Source organism: Apteryx mantelli, chromosome 10 (assembly GCF_036417845.1).
Source record: "Apteryx mantelli isolate bAptMan1 chromosome 10, bAptMan1.hap1, whole genome shotgun sequence".
NCBI classification, from domain to species: Eukaryota; Metazoa; Chordata; class Aves; order Apterygiformes; family Apterygidae; genus Apteryx; species Apteryx mantelli.
In genome coordinates, this window is record NC_089987.1 from 24,181,793 (window position 1) to 24,201,819 (window position 20,027).

Sequence of the window (20,027 nt, forward strand, 5' to 3'; positions counted from 1 at the left end):
CTTGGGACTGGGGGGAAGGGTACCCCTGCAGTCTTTTTAATTAAACTTGCCAAAAAGAACTAAGAAACGTGCCTTCATATCAAAGAAGTGAATATATAACACAGACAGTAACCCAGGTTGTAACAACAATAGCATTACTGCTATTCCATACTCATTGCCTCTTCAGAACAAGAAACTCTGTGGGCTTTAAGGATCCTTCTAGTACAGTTCCCACCACTTTGTTTATAACAACCTTTCTTTTGATTTCTTACCTATTTTTCCCACTGCTTCGGTGTGCAAAAAGCTTCAGTCAGGTCTGTTACTACCATCTGTATAAAATATTCAAGCGACGCACCTCAAAGTGGGTAGAAGTTACAGACAAAAATGCTTGGTTCATGTTTGTAGTTAAACACTCAAGCACTCCAAAGCTCAGTAAGATCAGAAACAGGTTTTACCAGGCAGCATTAGCCAGGCCACCATGTCGTATACATCAGGAGGAGGAAGTCACCAAGGCCTCTATGTTGCTGAGAAAATAAAGCACTCAGGTAAGCTTATATATATATATATACACACATATATATATATTTTTTGCATTTCTCTATCACCTTTGGGTAGCCTCACAACATTTAACTAATGAGGTTTGCAAAAAATTTATAATCCCCTCTTTTGAACATGGAGAACTGAAGCATAAAAGTGAGGTAAGCAGTCTGTGAAGTATTCAATTTCACATGCCTAGACCACGCTTTTTTTTTCATGGCTTGCGTTAACTATGTTCAGAACAGAGTTCCTACTGACCTCAGCTGTGGCTGTGCATGCTAACCATTTCTACACAGCAGATCACAGACGATCCCTGTTTCCAGGGGTCTTTGAAGTGAGTATCTACAAAGAGTTGGTTAATGTGATGTGCCCACAACACACAGGATCTCTGTGTAATAGGCCACTAAAAAAACATTTCTCAGTGCAGTTCATCAAGACTGTTTCTTTGTAGGCACCCCTCCTAATTTCCTAAACATCTTCCAGTCCTTGCAACAGATGGAGCAGGACTCCTGGTGACAAGTCACCCAATTCAGGGCCTGAGAATATAACGAGGCAGGAGAAGGAGAACGGACCTTGATTAAAAACTATGTTATAATGAAGGTTTCTGCTTTGTAGTATTTATTGGCACAATCAAAGATTTATTTTTAGTAAACTCCAATTTCTGTGTAGCTGTTTAAAACCAAAGGGTAGTCAAAGCATTTTTATATCATAAGGCAAACTAGGGAGTAGAGGCACAGCAATGTCACTGAACTGCAATGGAGCAGAGTGAAGTTAGCACAAGCTGCTTGATAATTTTGCCAAATTGATATGATATCATTATTTATACGCTGGTTTATTTATTGGTATCAGAGGTGTTTTGTCTAGTGTTTGTCAAGTAAGAATGAAAATCAGCAACATAAATAATAATGTTTATATATATATATTTATATATATTTATATATTTATATATATATGAGCTGCTCAGTGATTACTTCACTGTTGAGCTTCTCATTGTACAGTCACCATGATGGGATTTTAATGTTGTTCATGCATATAGTTTCCCATATAATAACTGAAACTAAAACAAAACAGGAAACTCCATCACATCAATATCCACCCGGGCAGACAGCAGAGTTAGAACATGTACGTCCCATCCACACACCATCCTCCAGTTGACACTGATACTTAGTCTCTCTTCATTTCTCTCTTTCCAGCGCTTCTCCCAGCCCTAGTGCTACCAAGCCTTTTTCTTGCTTTATTCTTTTCCATGCCTTTGGAACCAGATTCCTGATGCCCATCAGCAAAGGAAGTAGGGAAAGCCTCCCAGAGCAGCTGTGTCCTTGCACTGCAGCACGCTTACTTTATGGATGCATGATCTGATTAGCCTGGAGAGGGCAAAATCAGGCTGATTTCTGTGTGGGCCATAAGAGCGAGCTGTGAAATACTGGGTACCTGCCTGACAAATTGTAAACCCCTGAGTCAACACTGGGACTTTTTACCTTCCCAGGAGCGTGGATGTATCACATCTCTATGCCAAAGGTGCTGGAGGTACCACCTAGCTTCTCAGAGATGCTGGAAATTCCCTCCTTCTCCCCTCCATCCTACCTGTGGGAAGATCTGGAGCCCCCTCTAATCTGCTGAGACAGCTCTAGAAAATCCCGGCCCCCTGAAAATTCCCCAGTAAACCACTGCTCCTCCCAGTGGGGAACCCAGGCCACCCTTGGGGCTGCTGTTTCAGAGTAAGTAAGAGCAGGGAGATCTGAGCAGCACCAGGACCCCAGGCCCACTGGGAAGAGGCAGCGGACAGGTGGCAGGGCTGCGGGCCGGGCTTGGGCCAACGCTGGGCTCGCTGCCCCGGGGTGCGTGCCTCTGCCCTGAAGCTGTGCTCAGGCCTTCTTGGGTGACGTTTCAAACCCAGCTTGTCTGACGAGCTGTTGGGCTGAACGCTAAGTGAGAAAAATCATCACCCCCCACGACCCCGGCCCGAGTCAGCCTGGCCGGAGGCAGAGCAGAGACCTCAGCCTGGCACATCCAGCCACGGGGCCCAGGAGGGCGCAGGCTGCTCTCGTGGGGGACCTGGCTTTGGGGTCGCGGGCACAAACCCTTCTGGGGAAACCTCCCCACGCCGACACCACCTGGGCCCTGCCAGGGGCCGCGGCCCCTTCCCCTTGCGGCTCTGCCCAGGGAACGGCCGCGGGCCCTCGCCTCACCTCGCCTCGCCTCCCCGGAGGGCCGCGCCGCCGCTCCCCGCCCCCCAGACCGGCCGCGGCTGCGGAGCGGGGCGGCCCCGCAAGGCCCGGGCCGGCCCCCGGGCGGCCCCCGGGCGGCAGCGGCTGCGGAGCGGGGCGGCCCCGCAAGGCCCGGGCCGGCCCCCGGGCGGCAGCGCGGGGCGGCCCCGGAAGGCCCGGGCCGGGCCGCGCCGGCCCCCGGAGCCCCAGGGCGAGCGAGGGCATGGCGGCGCTGCGGGCTCGCGCCGTGCTGCTCACCGGCTCCAACCGCGGCATCGGGCTGGAGCTGGTGAAGCAGCTGCTGGGCGGGCCCCGGCCCCCCGCCTGGATCTTCGCGACGTGCCGGGACCCCGAGGGGCCGCGGGCCCAGGTCAGTGCGCGGCGCCGCGGCTGCGACTGCGACCCGCTCCGCCTCGGCCGCCCCGGGGCGGGCAGAGCGCGGCGGCCCCGGGCTGGGCCTCGGCTACGCGGCCGGGCCCCGGCGCGGCGGCAGCGGGGCCGCGGCAGCTCGGCGGCCCCCGCGGCGGCTGCACGTGCCGGCAGGCAGCCGCTCCCAGTGCCGCCCGGCCCGGCGCGGCCCGGCGCGGCCGCCGGGGCCCGGCTGCGGGACAGCCCTGGCTGTGGGCCAGGCTCGGCTGCGGGTCAGACCCCGGCCGGGGGCCAAACTTGGCCGCAGTCGGCCCCCGCCCGTGGTCCCACCCCCGCTGCAGGTTACACCCCGACTGCAGGTCGGACTTGCCCGGGGGTCAGACTCAGGTGTGAGTCAGACCCCAGCTGCAGGCTGGACTTGGCAAGCTGTGCGTCGGGGGTGCTCCTGCTTCGGGGTGAGGCGTTGCCCGGGCACAGCGGCAGGCCCAGGCTGCTGCACTGCCCTTGGAGCTAGGCTGGGTGCTGTATCTCCTCATGGGAGCAGGCAGAGGGAAGGTGACCGGGAGCCGTACTGTTAGGCAGCCTGGAGGTGCACACAGCTCTGCCTTATGGAGCCCCATGCTCTGAGCTCACCGGCTAGATCCAGCCATGCAGTGACTTTTGACCATGTTGGCAGCGTCTCTGGGCACAGGCAGTTGCCATTAGTTACATGCTCAGATAACTTCAACAACAACAAAAAAAATCATGATCTGAGTTACATAGGAATCTCATGCCTCTCATGCTTGCACTGAGTGCTGCCTGCGGTGCATGTTTGGTATGAAAGTCCCTTTGAAAGTCTCTTATGCAACTGGCAGAAGTGAGAGAAGAGAAAGCCCGCACTGTTCTTGAACTCCACCACTGAGCTATTTGAGATTACATTGGCAGTGCTGCAACCAGCCCTCCTTCTTTCCCTGTGCATGGTGACCGTTGCTTCAGCTAGCGCAAGATAGGGTCTGACTCTGTGGCTGCTGCGGCTGTCTGATCTCATATGAGTCACAGTGATGCTGCTCTTGCCAGTTCTGCAATATGTTACTGATCTCCCCAAAATCTGGCAGTTGATGAGCTGACAGCCCATGGAGTCTGAAAGCAGCCATGGGACCTTCCCTCCCCTGCTTTCCACCTCACTGAAATATGAGAGACACACACATGTCGTTTCAGCAGGAAATCATGGGAACAAAGCACCACACTTCCAGTTTCCTTTATTTCCACTAAGGCCAGCTTTGTTCTTCCTGCACTTACTCAGACCCACTAAAATATCAGAAGAGAGACAACCGCTCTGACAAGGGCAAGCTTTGGCTGACTTTTTGCTGCATCTTCTCAGAGCTTGGCCATGTGCAGGGGCCAGCACAGAGCATGCAGGAAGCACACCTTAGAGGGTCCTTGGGATGGTGTGCTCTTCTCATGCTTGCTGCCTGTGCTATTCTGAGGTGTGAGTAGTCACAGTACGGTGAGACTAACGAACCCTGCTGCCAGCACAGAGGTGCAGAACTCCTGCTGCTGCTGCTGCTGGTGCCCAAACTGGATGGGTGAAAGCTAGTTCCAGTCCCTTATTTTTGCCCGTTCTCCCCCGACACATGCTGGGCTTGGACAGTTACTGATGAGATCAAAGGACTTGTTTGCAGGGCTGGACTGGAGCTGATTTCTCCCAGAGGGTCCCTGTGCATTGCTCTCAGGCACAGTATGCTTCTTTAAGCCTTGTCCAGCTGAGGCAGGGTGAGGGCAGCATTTTCAAGGTGTTACTGAAGTCAGTGACCATGAGGGACAGAGAGTGAGGTGACCCTCCGCCAGGTCAGAGCCACACTCACTCCTCCTGCCCCTTCATGGCTGGATCAGATGTTGGGGGGTGAGTGGGGCTAGACTTACCCCAGGGAGCTGTGAGGTTCTCGAGGCCAGCAGCTGAACAAAGCACTTCATGAGAGGAAAAATGCCTGTTGGCCACTGCAAACCCTTTAGAAGTATTTTCCATCACTTCCTGTGCCCAGAGGGAATGTGAGAATGCAGAGCCTGATGGTGAAGCACAGAGCTCCAGGGGACAACTGAGCTCTGACTGCTGCCAGGACCAGTGCTCCCACTCCACACTGGTAGGATGAGCCCAAGGGATTGCAGCAGCTCATGAGACGTCACTGATTTGCATTTCCTCTCTCACATTCTCTGTGGATTTGTCTGTTAGAGATTTTAAATAGTTGTAAAAGATAATCGTTTTGGCCAGGTTGAATGTGGTGGTTTGATTTCAGTCATTTAAAACCTGCTGTAGTGGGAGAAAGCAAAGAGCTGTTAAGAACCGCAAAGCTGAAAGTCTCATTTTGGGTTTTATCCTTTTTGAAAAGGGCTTCTGAACCCTTTACCTTTGGGCAAAAGTAATCAATAAAAGTTTGCAAAGTGCTTCATTTCACTTGAGTGGGTAAGATGTAGTGTCCAGAGCAGAGTGGGTCCTGGGATTGTGCTATTTGGATCCAGATAAGACTTCCCCAGCCTTCAAGCCTTTTGAGTCTGACAAGGCACTTAGGCCAGTGCTCCTACCCTCTTTGGTCAGTGCCGCTGAACATGGCAAAACTCAGGGGCTGATGACCTAGGAGCACACAAACCGCTTTTGGTCCTGGGAAAGGTCTGTGGAGATCTTGCCCAGTCCTGCAGCTCCCTATTTATTTTAAACCTATTTTCTCAGGGTTTTCACAGGTTTTCTCAAGGTTTTCACAGACAAACTGTGTCTGTTATATGATAAGATACACTGTTTTAAGCCAATTACAAGAAAAAGAAGGGGCAAATCTCCAGGTCCTTGTAGGGGGGAAGCAGATGTTGCTGTCCGTGTAGTTCTTGTCCCCTCCCCATCTGCATGCAGGTCTGTGTCTGGCATGTGTGTGAAGGTGCTTTAGGTGCAGGCCCCAAAGCTGTGTTTTGCTGCCTTCACATTCATCAGCCAGGCCCGGCTGTTCAGCAGCGTCCTGGGGAGACTGGAGCAGGCATGGATCCACACAACCCCCTGCTCTTTAGCTAAAAATACCTGGATGAAAATGCAGGGCCAGTGAGTTGCTAGAGGTGACTATGATCCTTGTGGTGAGAAATGTTGAACAAATAGGAAAGCCAAGGACAGGGCAGTACAAGGGCTAGTCACCTGCAGCAGCAAGGATGATGCACAGCATCAGGAATGGCAGGAATGCATTCCTGGTCATTCCCAGACCTGTAACACTTCCAGCAGCCTCTGGGAGACTCTTCTGGCCTTATTCCTGGTTGGTTTGCATCATTCCCCAGGTAAGCTGGTCCTTAATAATTTGTGCCCATCCTTTGCTGTGGATCTGGCTGTGTTATGCATGTAGACCCAAGCAGCCATTGAAAGAGTGACCATAGCATCTTGCAGTTGTGACAGCATTTTGCTCTGTGTATGTGGCTGTTGCTTTGTGGACCCTAGGAAATACCTGAGCACCTAGACAGGCCCCATGTGCAGCCATTCACATGTGTGGACTAATCTCCTCCCTCTGGCCTGGGGGGAAGGCAAGGCCCTCTGGAAGATGTTTCCCTTAGGGTGGACGATTACTGGTGCCCTGATTGTTTCCATGTTTCTTTTTGTAGGAGCTGAGAGATCTGGCGTCCAGGCACCCAAACCTGGTTCTTGTGAAGCTGGGTAGGTGCACTCTGCCTCTGAGTGGATGCATCACTGCTAGCCACAGAGGCCCCATTTCTCCATTCCCTCCCTCCCCACCTGCAGGCTCTGTATTGGGCTCCAGTTCTTAAGAGCTGCCCAACACTTAGGCTTCAAGCACCACTGCCAAAAGCCCAGTTCCTCCGGACGTACCTCAGCCCCTGTGTCTCCCTGCCCCCAGTACCCTGCTCCTTGGAGCCCCCTTGTCCTGTGGCCACAGGACTGGGAGGCACTTGAGACCAGTCCTGGGCACCTCCAACTCTGCTAGCAGAGTTGTTGCTTCCTTGCGCCTTGATGCAGCTGAGCCATGTTGACCCCAAGTCCCAGATAGACCTGTGAGACTCAGAGGGCTCTGGGAGGAAGGCAGCTCCACTGAAAAGCTGCGTGGCTGTCCCAGAGCCTGCACAGGGCTATAGGGTCCTGCAGAGCAATCCTGCAGTAGGACCCGACACAGCCCATGTCGGGACTGTTCCACCTTCCGCTCTGCCTCACGGCTCCTCAGAAACTGCTTAAGGAGGGACTTTGTTCACGGATGGGAGGCCAGAGCTGCTGGTGCCTATCCTGACACAGCAGGGAAGGCACAGTAGCACTGTGCCACCACGGGACTGTCTCCAGGGTGGCTTTGCCCTGTGGGATGCCCCGGGGGGAGCCCTTGGGCTGATGGTAGTGGGGCACCCTGAACTCATTCTGCGGGGCGGAGGAGACAGCTGTAGGACCTGTTGGAGCCTGTGGGTTTCAGGATGCTCTGAGCTGGTTGCACAGCACCATCTGGTGTCCACAGATGGGAGACCACGAAGGCCAGGACAGAGAGCTGTTGTTGAGCGTCTTTTCCTGCTGGGCCCCTTGGGTGGACCTTGGATGCAGAGGTTACAAAGATGCCTAGCATTCAAAAATCAGACGTTCCCCTGGCAGGGGTGGCGCTAACCACAGTCAGGCCTTTTTCTCGAGCACTCCTGCTAAGCCCAGTCGAGATGGACCTGTTGACAGCCAACTGCAAGTGGTGCCAGGAGCAGCCCCTTTTGTCAGGTTGTGCTACCACACGTGTGAGAGTGGGCTGTCCTGGGGGTTCATTCCTCTGCACCAGGAGCCCAGCTTGGAGCCCTCCCCTGTATGGAAGGGTCCAACCAGCGCTGGCCAAGCCAGTTAGCATCCTTGGCCTCTGTGAATGGCTCTCCCAGGAGAGCAGATGTTGCTGTAGGACAGGCACTGCTTTAAGATTGCAGCCTGTGCAGCAGACCCAGGGCAGCCTGAGTGTGCCATGGTCTGGCCATCCACCACGACTTGGACCAGGGCCAGGCTGCTCCCCCTGCCCAAAAAACTCCAGTCTGAGATTTCCACAGGAACATCCATCCTTGAGTATTGTCGGTCCCCAGTCAGCCCCAAGGCTGCTCTGGCTCTACAAGGAAATGAAGACACCTCTGCCTGGGGGATATCAGGTCAGCCATGGCTCTCAAACCCTGTCCTTTGTCTCTGCAGATGTTGCAGATCCCTCAGCCATTATCAGTGCAGTGAAGATCGTGGAGGGGAAGCTGAATGGTGCAGGCCTGAATCTGCTGATAAACAACGCTGGCATTTACGCCCCAGCGACGCTGGATACGGTGGACTCTGAAGAGATGATAAGGGCATACAAGACCAATGCAGTGGGGCCACTGCTGATGGCCCAGGTAACCCTGGGGACAGAAGTCACCACAGAGGGGGAATTTGGCCCAGCTGAGCATAGCTGGGTCTGCAGCCTGATATACAGAGAGCATGGCTGCCTGCACATCTCTGGAGGAGCATGCAGCTGGTTGAGGCTTGGAGAGAGTCAGCATAGACCCTGCAGGACAAACTGCCTTTGTTTCTCTGGTGCTACAGAGCCAGAGTATTAGGCACCACTTCTCTGTGCTGAAATCAAAGCCAAGGCAGGGAGCTAAACTGCAGCTTTGTGCTTCACTCTGACAGCGGCTTCATTGGTGCAGGAGCTTCCCCTTGGTATTGGAGCCATTTGGCAGGGAGTCTGGGCCTGGCCTTCATTTCCTATGTCTTTGGCCACACACCTCTTTGCTGTGGTCATGACAGAGATCCCAGATTACTTTGCAAAGGGCCCTGGGAGGGAGGGGGCAGGGCCACTGCAGCAAAACACCCGGGCTCCCACTGTTCCTCCTCATCCTCCCTGCTGCAGAGAGGCTGAGCTGCAGTTGCCAGAAGTGGGGCTGGCTCAAGGCACAGGCACCCCATGCTGCTTCTCCCCAGGCGTTCCTTCCCCTGCTGAAGAAAGCTGCCCGGGAGAGCACAGACAAGGGACTGAGTTGCAGCAAGGCAGCCATCATCAACATCTCCACCATTATGGGGTCCATCGAGAAAACTTCTGAGTCCTTCTTCAAGCCTGTCATCTCCTACCGCTGCAGCAAGGTATGGAGACCGGGACCCTGCCTGCCCTTGTGAGCTCAGCAGGAGCAAGAGCTAGCCCTTGCCAGGCCTGGTCTCAGGGCAGCACCTGAGCTTGCGAGATAGAGAGACTTAACTGTACCAGTTGTAGCCTGAGCGTTCTGGGCATCTCCGTGCCCAGCCCCCACCTGGCCACTGCTCACTGAAGGAAGACACATACTCTGCGTTGTCTCCTGGAGACCTGGCGTTGGTTTTTCTCCTTCGCCTTGAGGCAGACATTGGAGTGGAGCCTGGTGTGTGGCGCTTTCTACTGCTAAGCGCTGCCTGCTGCTTATGCTCCCTTCCTCTTCCAGGCTGCCCTCAACATGCTCACCAAGTGCCAGGCTCTGACCTACGAGGAGACCGGAATCCTCTGCGTGGCGCTTCACCCTGGCTGGGTGAAAACCGACATGGGCACCCAGGAGGTGGGTTCTGGCTGGGCAGGGGTGAGGGGGCCCCACGTACGGGATCCAGCCCAGCAAACTCACACTCATGCTTGAGGTGCCTCAGGTGGTCAAGACTGCTCTCAGGAGGAGGGATGCATGTGAGAAGAAGCTGCCTGCTAGGCCACGAGTTGCCTGGGTCTGTGCTGGGCCCCTGCAGAGCCTGTATGCGCTGACTGAGAAATACTTCACTGCAAGGGCATTCTGGGAAATAGCATCAGCACATGTCCTGCACCAGGGCAGCACATCCAGGTCTGCTAGGAGGCCTGTTCAGGAGGGTAAAGGCTTTGGACAGGCCCAGAGAGGAGCAGAGAACCGGGATTCAATGGAGCAGGAGTGAACAGAGCAGCACTTTCCTGTCCTGCATCCCCTTCTTCAGAGAGCTGCAGACCCAGGAGGTCTCCAGTTATCCTGTTCACACTGCAGGATCCCTGTTTTGGGGAGGGCTGTCCCTGCAGCCCTGGAGGTTTGAGAAGCCTGCCTGTAGCATCACACTTGCAGCAGGATGTTTTACATGGCCTGCTTGGCTAAGCCGATGTGTGTGGTTACTGTCCCTGCTCACAAAGCCTGCAGCTGGCTTCCTAGCCCAAGCTGCCTCCATTCAAGCTGCCAATGAGCATATGGTACCTGCTATCCACTCACAAAAATGACCTGTCGCACCTCCTGTGCCTCTCATGCTGAGTCTGGGCAGAAGGAGCCTTGCTGTGGATGTGCACAGCTGAGTGCATGTTGGTGGATGGCCAGCGATGGCTGTGGCGTCTCAATCCTGCTCCTCAACCATGCCCTTTGTTGGATCATTGCAGGCTGATCTGACAGCGGACACAAGCGTGCGGGGGCTGCTGTCTGTACTGCCGATTCTGTCTGAGAAGCACAGTGGGAGCCTGCTCAACTGGGAAGGCAAAGCTATTCCTTGGTGAGAAGCAGCACAGCACACACTGCCTGCCCCTGCAAGAGACCACGCAGTGCCAGGGGACTTCAGGTGTACTGAATCACCTGCTCAGCCCTCTGTGGTCTTCAAGTGAGCTGCCTGGGATGACCCCACCCCGGACATGCGGGACAGTCTGTGATCCCTGTGTCAGAGTTACTAATAAACATAGTGCAACCAATAGTACCTGTGTCTTCTCCCAGCTGCAGTGTCCCTGCCAAGGCCGTCTCTGCCCTGGCCTGAAGCTGGCCCCTCAAAAAATAACCTGGTGGTCTCTCTGCCTTACCTTGGACTGCTCTGAACACAAGGAAGGCCCCAGGGGCTATTTAACTAGCACAAAGCCCTCTTATCTTCTGTGGCTGCTGAGTGCATATGGCTCAGCCTGGTCTCTGCATGCCTCCACCCAAAGCCTGCCACCAGCACAGCCTCTTTGCTGCAGACTTCCTGGGGGGGCTTTGAGCTAGACACAAGGTCCTTGAGAGGAGCTTTGGGGCTGGAATGAGAGGCCTGTTAGCACCATGCTCCAGTTTTGCAGTTTCAGGTGGCCAGCCATTCCAGTATCAGACCACAACTGGGCTCAGTACCCCTGACTGGAGGAAATTCAGTCCTATTGGAAAGTACAGTGTGGGAATGGCGCTTCTTCTGCCAATGGAGAAGCTGAGCATCTACCTTAATAACTGACCTTCTGCAGCAGATAGGGCTTCTGCATGAGCTGCACAGCCCTGGACTGCATGAATTTGCCCAGGAGGTGGTAGCACCCCCAAAGAAAAGGATTTTGGGGCAGTACTTGATTTTTGCAGCTTCAGAAAGCTGGAGGGCTCTGCCCCTGGCTGCATCTTCTGGGAAGAGCTTTTGCTTGGGGGGGATGTTGGGAAAAGGAGCTGGAAGCTCCTTCAAAACCAGGCCAAGTCTCAGGTGCACAGAACTACCTGGATTACAGGAGAGGAAAGCCCAGAGTTTTCCACTGTTGCTTCTTCCAGCGGCTACCACATCTCCTGGCTAGTCTTGAGGTGTGGCTGAAGCATTGCTCTCCCTCTGGTTCTGGGCTCCTCTGGGGTCATACCTCTCTGCAGGAGGGATGGGGCTTGCTGGGCAGCTCCAGTTGTTCCAGAGGTTCAAGGCCTTGTGCTTCTCTGCACAGGAGTCCCCCATTTCCAAACCATGAGTGTGAATGCTGCAGGCTCCCCTCACCCAGACTTCACCCTCACAGGCACACAGAGCATGAGGGGCAGATTGCTGGGCTGGGGCCGTGGCTCTGCCCCACCAAGGTGAGCTGACAAGCTCTGGCACGGGCTTGCCCCTCCCTCCCAGGAGCCTGGTGAGTCACAGGCAGTGGAGAGGTTTTCCTCACTGGCTCCAGTTCCTCCCAAGCCACTGGCAGCAATTTGGCAGCCTAATGTTTGGAGAGGTCAGGAAGGGGGACAGCAGGGACCACCTGCAGCCTGAGTTGCAGCCTGTGCCTAGGAACCTGGTGCTCTGCATCCCATGGGCTATCCTTGCTTTGCTGCAGGGATGAGGTTCCTATGGCTGGAGGTAGCAATGCTGCCAGACCTCATGGGCTTGTGTCCATGGCTCCATGTACCACCTTTCCAGTAGCCCCAGGCAGCCACAGTGTCCAGCCGTGCATGGAAGGAGAGGCAAGCTGCCCCTACAGAGTTCAGGGGTGCTGGAAGCACCCCTGGATGGAGAGGGAAACCCTTACCCTGCAGGCACTTGCTCTAGCAAAAGGACAGTTTCTTTCTGGAGAAAGGAGCCAGGAGGCCTGGATTCCAGCCCCATTCTCTCCCAGAGCTGGGGCTCCACTTCCCTATCCCTATCATGGGGCTAATGCCAACTCCTGCCTGGCTGTGCCAAAGGAAGCCAGGCCCCTGGGCTGTTCAGAGCTTGCTGTCTGTCTTCCTGATGCCCAGGCTGTAAATTGCTTCCCAAGGCCTGTAATGTGCTTTCCAAGGCGCTTGGGAAATGGTGCTGCGTGCTGCCAGCAGAGCTGCTGGGAGTGGTACCCATGCATGAGGCGCCCACTGCTGCACAGAGGCACCCTGGCAGGGAGACACTGGCCTCAACTTTTTCCTCCTGCCATCAGCATCCATCCAAACAAACCGAGCTGCGCCAGGGACTCAGAGCAATGCTGGCACCCCTGGCTCAAGGCTGCTCCCGCTCAGGGAAGCCCACGGCAGTCTGGGTGCTTCCCAGCCACTTGGCTCCCCACACTGATGCTTGCTCATCTTTGCTGTTTTCCTTTCCAGCCCCACCTCATATCTATAGCCGGAGGAGGCAGTGCACATCTGGGCACCTCTCTGGGCATTTGTAAGCACTGTGATTGCAGCAGGAGGACAAGGCTCCTGCAGTGAGAAACATCCCATGTGCAAAACAATGTCTCCAAAGGACTGGAGCATGGGGGGAGGCCTGATCCTGCAGCTAGGGATACGGTTGCACTCAGCCATTGCCCAGCACTGGCTCAGAGATGTGGCCGAGCCTCCAACAAGTGCCCCTCTCGCCCTTGGGCAGAAGCACTCCCGTCCTAGTTGCTCCACACAAGCTAGCTGAAGCCCAGCCAGCCACTGTGAGCTGGCTCCATGCCTATCTTTCCCATGTTTATCTCGCCCTGTGAGTTTTCTCCCTCCTGCCCCATGCCATGTGCTGGGCACTGGTAGATGGGCTATGCCAGGGATCCCACCATTGCTTGTAGGCAGCTTATCACCTGTGACACCCCTCTGCCCCCCAACATCGTTGCCAGCCCCAGGAGACAGATGCAGCTGCTTTCCTGGCCATACTCGGAGAAATGGGATTGCTGGAAGGTGGGACAGGCTCCATCAGCTCCACTGCCAGGACCGTCTGCAGTGCTGGTGATGGTCAGCACTGGGGCACAGAACGGCTGCCCACGTGCCGTGGCAGTGGGGTTTTGGCTGAGCTCAGGCCAGATGCTAGAGGCTGGCAAATCTGTGAGCACCTCTGTCCCCAGCCCCACTGGGAATGGAGACATCCCAGCATAGGCAGGTCTCCTGGGAAGTGGGCAGCCCTGTGTGCTCCAGGAGTGCCCAAGGCAGGGGTAGGAGGTGTAGGAAGCTGTGCAGATGAAGCCCACTCTTGCACTACTAGAAGCCCAGCCGCTGGGGATGAGAACAAGCCTCAAGGGGGTGCTATGTGTTGAAGCACCATGAGCAATGGCCCGTAGGAAGCCCAGCCCAGCAGAGTCTTCCGTTCCGGCACTTGGACATTCCCTGTGCAGCAGGCTAATTGCCATGCAGTGGCAGCAGGTCTGTCAATGTTGGTCCCAGTTTTCAAGCAAACAGGAGACTGAGGCAGCACTGCCCAGACTCTGCCCCCTGTCATGTCTTCCAGGGAACCCAGAAACCTTTTCTCCCAACTGGGAGTCACCTCTGGGTGCTTTGTCATCCCAAGCTAGGCTAGCTGCTCCCCAAGCCTTACACTAGGTTCATCCCAGGGAGTATGGACATGTCCAGAGCTGAGTTTCCAAAGGCTATGCCAGCCATGGTACCTCAGAGGCCAGGGATGCCCAAACACCTTGCTCTGGGACGCCTGTTCCCTGGGAAGGCTCAGAAAGAGGCCAGATGGGCAGATCTTCCAGCTCAAATGCTTGCCAAGTAGTGTTTGCTTTTCCTTTGCTCATATTCCGGGTGTTTGTGCTTTATGCAGCTGATTATCTCCCCATTTCCTCTCCTGCCTGATGTTTCCTGCCTTGCTCACTCCCTTTTCTTCCTTTTGCTGGCTTTGCCCTTTGTGTTGGGCTTATCTCCCAGCTCTGGGCAGTGTCTGATCTTGGTGCTCACCTGGCCCACAGTGATGGGCGAGGGGCACTGAGGCTGGTCACATACTCATGGCCTCTCCACTCAGCTGCACTCCCTTTCCAGGACAGCAACAGATTTCTTGCTCAGCATGCCCACAGTTTCCTCCTTCATCCATGTCTGCCCTTTCTGGCCCCTGTTGTGTTGTGGAAGGATGACTGGCAGTGCCAGTGCTTTAGTGGCAGTGAGAGACAGCAATCCTTGGAGAGCATCCTTGGAGAGCCTGCTGCCACGTGCAGCCCCATGCACCATCCTTTCACAGGACTCAGCATAGGCACTTGAAGGGCCAGCTCAATCAGGCCATCTAGCACTCTGTAGAAGCACAGGCAAGCTGGGAGAGAGCAAGGATGATTCAAGATCCATCTGCTTTTAGCAGCTAAAAGCAGGGTCTCCCTAACATGTCTCTAATCTGAAGCTGTCGGCTGGATGCAGATTGGACCCAACCAGATTGGGTGCAGATTGGAGTTTTGCCCATCCTCTAACATGCACATCTGCGCAGAGGACCCAGCTCCAAAGTAATCAAAGAATTTGCCCTCCCAGCTGATGGTTGCACCTGCAGTGCAGAAATAAAAACAAGAGATGATGCTGCAGAGAGTTCCCCAAGGTAGCTGGGAGCACACACCTCCAAAGCTCCTCTGCCTATAATGGGGAACAGCAAAGAGATGATGGCGAGAGTCTGGCCTCCTCGCAGCCAGGTCCAAGACGTAGAGGGACCACAGACACAGGAGGAGCTGACAGGTTTGCAGAACAGCGTGAAACTGAAACCAAGGTCCCAAGAAAAACAATCATCTGTTGGAAGAGACGGACAATGGGGATGGCACCGCAGAACTTGGTCACCATCCCGGGCGGATGCTGGGTACAGCATGTGGGGAAATCTGGACCACCATCCGGAGGGGTCCTTCATATGGGGGCTGTACGGGACCTGTCTCCCCAAGCCCCACTGGCATCCTGAACCAAGCCAGCCCCTCCATCACTCCCCACAAGGCAGAGCAGCTCTGGCTGTCCTGTCAGGCCCTGTGAGCCACAGGAGTATCCAGGAGCAATCATATGTCTCTGCTCTGGTGAGCCCAGTGCTGCTCCAAGGCCCAGGGACTGACTTCAGGGAACATCTTACCATCAGGAAAGACCCATTTTCCAGGTCTTCCGCCAGCTTCAGCCCAAGAGCCACTGGCAAAGACTTGTTGCCCCAGGAGCTGGGGTCAGAAATGCCCATGGGGTTGGGACTGCAGTGGGAAGGACACGGGGAGCCCCAGAGGAACCATCCAGGGCAGGGATCCAGGGCGAGGATCCCGAGGATCAGGGCGAGACTGTCTTAGAGTGCATGAGTGGGGAGAGCAGCACGTGGCAGAACCCTTGTGAAAGCAAAGCCAGCTCCAGGAAGAGACAGGTGAAAGAAGAGACTGGGAAGGGAAAAGGGCGCTGCTCCTGTGACATGGAGCTGACTGCCACAGCTCTATGGGAGGTGGAGCAGCAGATGGGAGGAAGGTCAGAAACAGCCAGCACATGAGGAAGTGCTGGGAGATGCAGCCCAGCAGGCAAGAGGAGCAACAGCCATCGTAGCCAGGGCAGCTGGTCTCAGCAGCTCTGGATGCAGCAGACCTCAGCCGGCAGGGGAAGGACAAGGAGCACAGGCAGACAGAGCTGCAGGAACCTCAGCCAGGACCTGGAATCCCACTCACACGAGGCTGCACCTGCTTCCAGCTGGAACAGCTCTTCATTCTGCCAAGGTGTGGGCACTGTCCATAGCATGGGCTAGCAGGATGGGCACGGTGCGGGCATCTCTGTGCTGGGAAGCACTGCGCCTCTGTGGCTCAGAGCCCCAGGCGATCATTCCCAGAGCTGCAATCCTGGGGTCCAGCGGGATAGCAGACTTTCCATTGCTTGAAAGGTGGGCTTGTCCGGGGCCCTGGTGCTGTCTGAGGGTGCCTGATGTGGCAGCGATGCTGGGAAAAGCAGAGGAGGGTGCTGGGGCACAGGACTACCATGACAGCACTAGGACCTGGCCCGGGTGCATGCTGCACGCTGCACACGAGGAAGCACATCTCGGTCCCTGCGGTAAAAGGGCTGCCAAAGAGGCTGTGTGGGGCCAGCAGATAACGCGCGGAGGCTTCCTCCTGCACTGCTGCAGCTGCGGGGCCAGGGTTACTCGGCCGCTATCAGGCCCTGCAGGGCCCATTGTGCATCCCCTCTCCCCCTCACAGTATTATTGTTAGCTGGGAGGAAGCAGCTCACCAAATCCCACCTCGAGTTTAACCCACTGCTGCCCAGCGTGCTGCTCTCTGCTCCATTTGTCTGGAGCTGGGAAGGCTCCCCGGCTACCCTGGCAGGACAGTACAAAGCCTGTTGCTGGATCAGTAGCAGAAGCTTACTTCAGGCCTTACCTCCCCGGGGCCCAGTAGCACCCTCCTGGCAGGTCTCCCTTCCCCAAGTCTTCCAAGGGTGGGCTTGCCAGTCCATACCCCCAGGTACCCTTGCAAGGAAGGATGCTTGCACTTTTGTCTTTCTGGGGGGAGAGGAGGTCCTGAAGGATTTACTTGTGTGTGTTTCCCTCCTTGTTCTTTCCCTACTGTAGCTAGTTGAATCCTGCCTGGTGCTTCCTCTGGAAGCCTCCCTGGCCAGCTGAAGAGGCACCACTGAGGTGACGGCTTTACATTGAGCACTCCCAACTTTGCACAAATTTAACTCAAATACTTCATAAACAGTTTGGAGAAAAGCTCTTTTGAGAAAGAAAATTGCAACACTTCACCTGCTTCATTTAAAGAACCAGGACATACTTGGACTGTGCAGTCTCTGGAGGAGGCTTTGCTACCTGTAGCTTCTTGGATAAACAAAGATCAGATACCGTTTGAGGAACTTTCTCCAAGCCACCTCATTCTCCTGCAACTGAACAGTGCCAGATTTGTTCCCCCTTTCTTGTCTGGTGAGGAAGAGGGCTCAGTCCCCCCATCAGCACAGCTTTACCTTCTACACTGCGGCCGTATCCTCCCAGTGCTGGCCACTGTGGAGCTGCGTTTCTTAAGCATCGGTGTCCGTGTGGCTGAGGCCAGGCAGGAGCACAGGTATGTCACCCAGCCACTGGGCCCATGAGGGTTGTCAGGGAGATGCTCTGGGCTGTCCCACTGCCTCCCCAACAATGTGCTTGGAGCTTGGATTGTCCAGCCCCACTTGTCCCTGTCTCTTTTCTCTGCAGCCCAGTTAGTGCTGGGAGATGGTCCCCAGACGATACCACATTAAAAGCACTTCAAGCCGAAGCAAAAGGACTCCAGAGCCCAGCCTTGCTCCCCTGGCCATGAGCATCTCAGAGGGATGCTGGCACCCCAGGGTACATAGTAGGGCTGGACTCCATGGGGCCTGGGTACTGCAGGGTGCAGAACAGACGCACATTGACAGGGCAGTGCAGGAAAGGCGCAAGCAGCCTGGGACAAGGCAGTGGGAGTGATGGGAGTTGCACTGCCTTGACAGGGGCTGGCAAGCTCCAGGCAGAGGTACCACAAGAAGCAGGGGCCCACTGGCTTCATGCCCGGGGTGTGTACGCAGACACACTGCAGTGCACACATACGTACTGCAGGGGCCTGGCATGCATGCAGAGACATGCCACTCCGGCTCCACACGTGTATGCACATGTGCACACTGCAGTAGGCAGGGGCACATGTACACACGAATGCACTCCCGGTACAACCCTGCATGTGTGTGCACAGACACACGCACAGGCACACGCGCCGTATTGGTGCCAGCCCAATGCACAACACACTCCAAGGCCAACACCTGCAGGGGCTGCCCAGCACCTTGCAGGATACAGTCCCCCAGCACTGGACACCTAGCACCAGCATGCCCATGCAGCCTTCCATGGGCAGACTTTTGAATGCCTAGAGAATCCCAGTTTTGGTTCCTCCAGATGGCCCCACCATGGGTATTTCCTTTTATTTCTAGCCCTTGGGCTCAAAAGGCCAAGCCTGAAAGTCTGAGTAAGGGAAACCCATGTGGGGCAGCTTGTCTGCACGCAGCTGACCCGTAAGAATGGTCAACCTCCGCACAGCTGAATGCGGCCATTCCTGCGACACAGCGCTGTTGCAGAAACCTGTCTCCACAGGTAGAGCTGACCTCACAGTCACCTTCACTGTCAAGTGCCTGTCAGTGCCTGCTCCTGTCCAATCAGGTACTCAGGTAGAAGTGACCTCACAATCAACACCCAAGCCATGTGCCTGCTGCTGCCCTATCGGCTGGTGATCCCCCCCCCCCGGGTGGAGGGGGGAGAAGGGGGCAGAAAGGGGCCTGCCTGATCACGTGGCCACAAGGTTTCCATGGCACCGCCCCCAGTGCGGCCCTCCTGTTGGCCGGCAAGAGGAGGGCGGGGCCAGATTTGCTGATGTGTCTTTCAGCCAATCGGATTCCACCATGTGGAAAAAAAAGAAAAAGATGTGAAAGAGAAGCGAAATAGGAGAGGGAGAAAAGAAGGAGAGAAAAGAGCAGGAGAGAGGGAGCGTTTGAGTGGGTTTGGTGGGGGCTGTGGGTGTGTTAAAATGCCTCACGCTGGGGCGGGGGCAGCGGTGCTGGGATGGGGCTGCTTTCCTCCAGGAGCTCCAGAAGGTTCTAGTGGGGCTGTGACCACGGGACAAAGCGACCTGTAAAAGAGGGGGAACCGACCTGCGAGCCAGACTAGCTCAGCTGCGGTGACTTGGTGGGGTTGTTTTGGATGCAGGACACTATTCCCATGTAGCTGGTCTGAGATCCATTTTAAAGCCTTTCCCTGAGCTGCTGCTCCCACTGTGCTCCCCAGGTCCTGCTCAGAGCTTCATTTTGGAGCTGGGCAAAGTTTACCTGGCTTGCTTGTGTCCTCGCGAGGTGTCCTTCCCAGTGTTCTCTTTTATTCTGAAAATTGCATTTCAGAGTGGGTCTGAGAGCCACGGCTATCCCTATATGTCATGCAGTGCCCTAGCCGTTGTTTTTGCTCCTTGCCTCTTGCTTCGGCCAGAGACCTGTGACCCTGGAAGCATCCTGAAGGATGCATCCAGATCAGCTGTGTAACTGTGAGCTGTTTGCTTCTCAAGTGCCTTGATGAACAGCCAGTCTTCCACTTGCCATTGTTATTTCCATACTCATAGGTCAGGACGACGAGTTGCTAAATTCCACCTCTGCTGGTTTTACCAATTGAGATGCCCTTGCCCGAGTCCTTCTGTGTTTTTCAAATTGTCCAAGCATGAAATAGGAGAATGCTTGTTGATGCGTAGAGGATTAGCTAGGTTTGTTCTGCATTTTGGAAGGAAATAGACTTCTGTGTTGCAGGAGGCTTCTCACTCTGACTCAGACATGAGGCTGTGCTGTCTTCAGTTTCATAATTGCTCCTCCTATGCAATCATCCTATTAGAAAATGTTGCCAAGAATTACTTGCAGGCCTTTCTCCAATTGTCAAGTTTCACAGGCTAGTTGTAGGTACTACCTAGGCAGAACTAATGTTTTTTGGGGTAGTAAATGGTACCTAATGAGTGCTTTGCTGCACTATGAGCAGTGCAAGGCCTCAACGTGACTCAGGGAGGTCATTCAGTAGCTAGCCATGTGGCTGGGGTGTGCGTAGTGAGATCTCCAGAGCTGTTCTGCCAAGAGTGATCTTCAGGACCAGGTGCTGCCTGGGAGCTCTTTTTTTTTCTTTCTTGTTTTTTTTTTTTTTTTTTTGTCAGTCTG

The 20,027-nt window shown here is 55.1% G+C and overlaps 1 protein-coding gene across 2 annotated transcripts; it reads left to right on the top strand.

Moving 5' to 3' along the window:
- Positions 1 to 2,872: 2,872 nt before the first annotated feature.
- Positions 2,873 to 10,725, top strand: LOC136992860 (C-signal-like). Of its 2 annotated transcripts, XM_067302767.1 has the most exons (6): positions 2,882 to 3,093; positions 6,699 to 6,750; positions 8,245 to 8,432; positions 9,001 to 9,159; positions 9,489 to 9,599; positions 10,421 to 10,725. In XM_067302767.1, exons 1-6 carry the CDS (start codon positions 2,947 to 2,949, stop codon positions 10,532 to 10,534), a joined length of 771 nt encoding a protein of 256 aa, XP_067158868.1. In that variant the 5' UTR covers positions 2,882 to 2,946; the 3' UTR covers positions 10,535 to 10,725. The 2 variants fall into 2 exon arrangements, with proteins under 2 accessions (XP_067158869.1, XP_067158868.1); XM_067302768.1 differs by lacking the exon at positions 9,489 to 9,599 and having other exon boundaries at positions 2,873 to 3,093.
- The last annotated feature ends 9,302 nt before the right edge of the window (positions 10,726 to 20,027 follow it).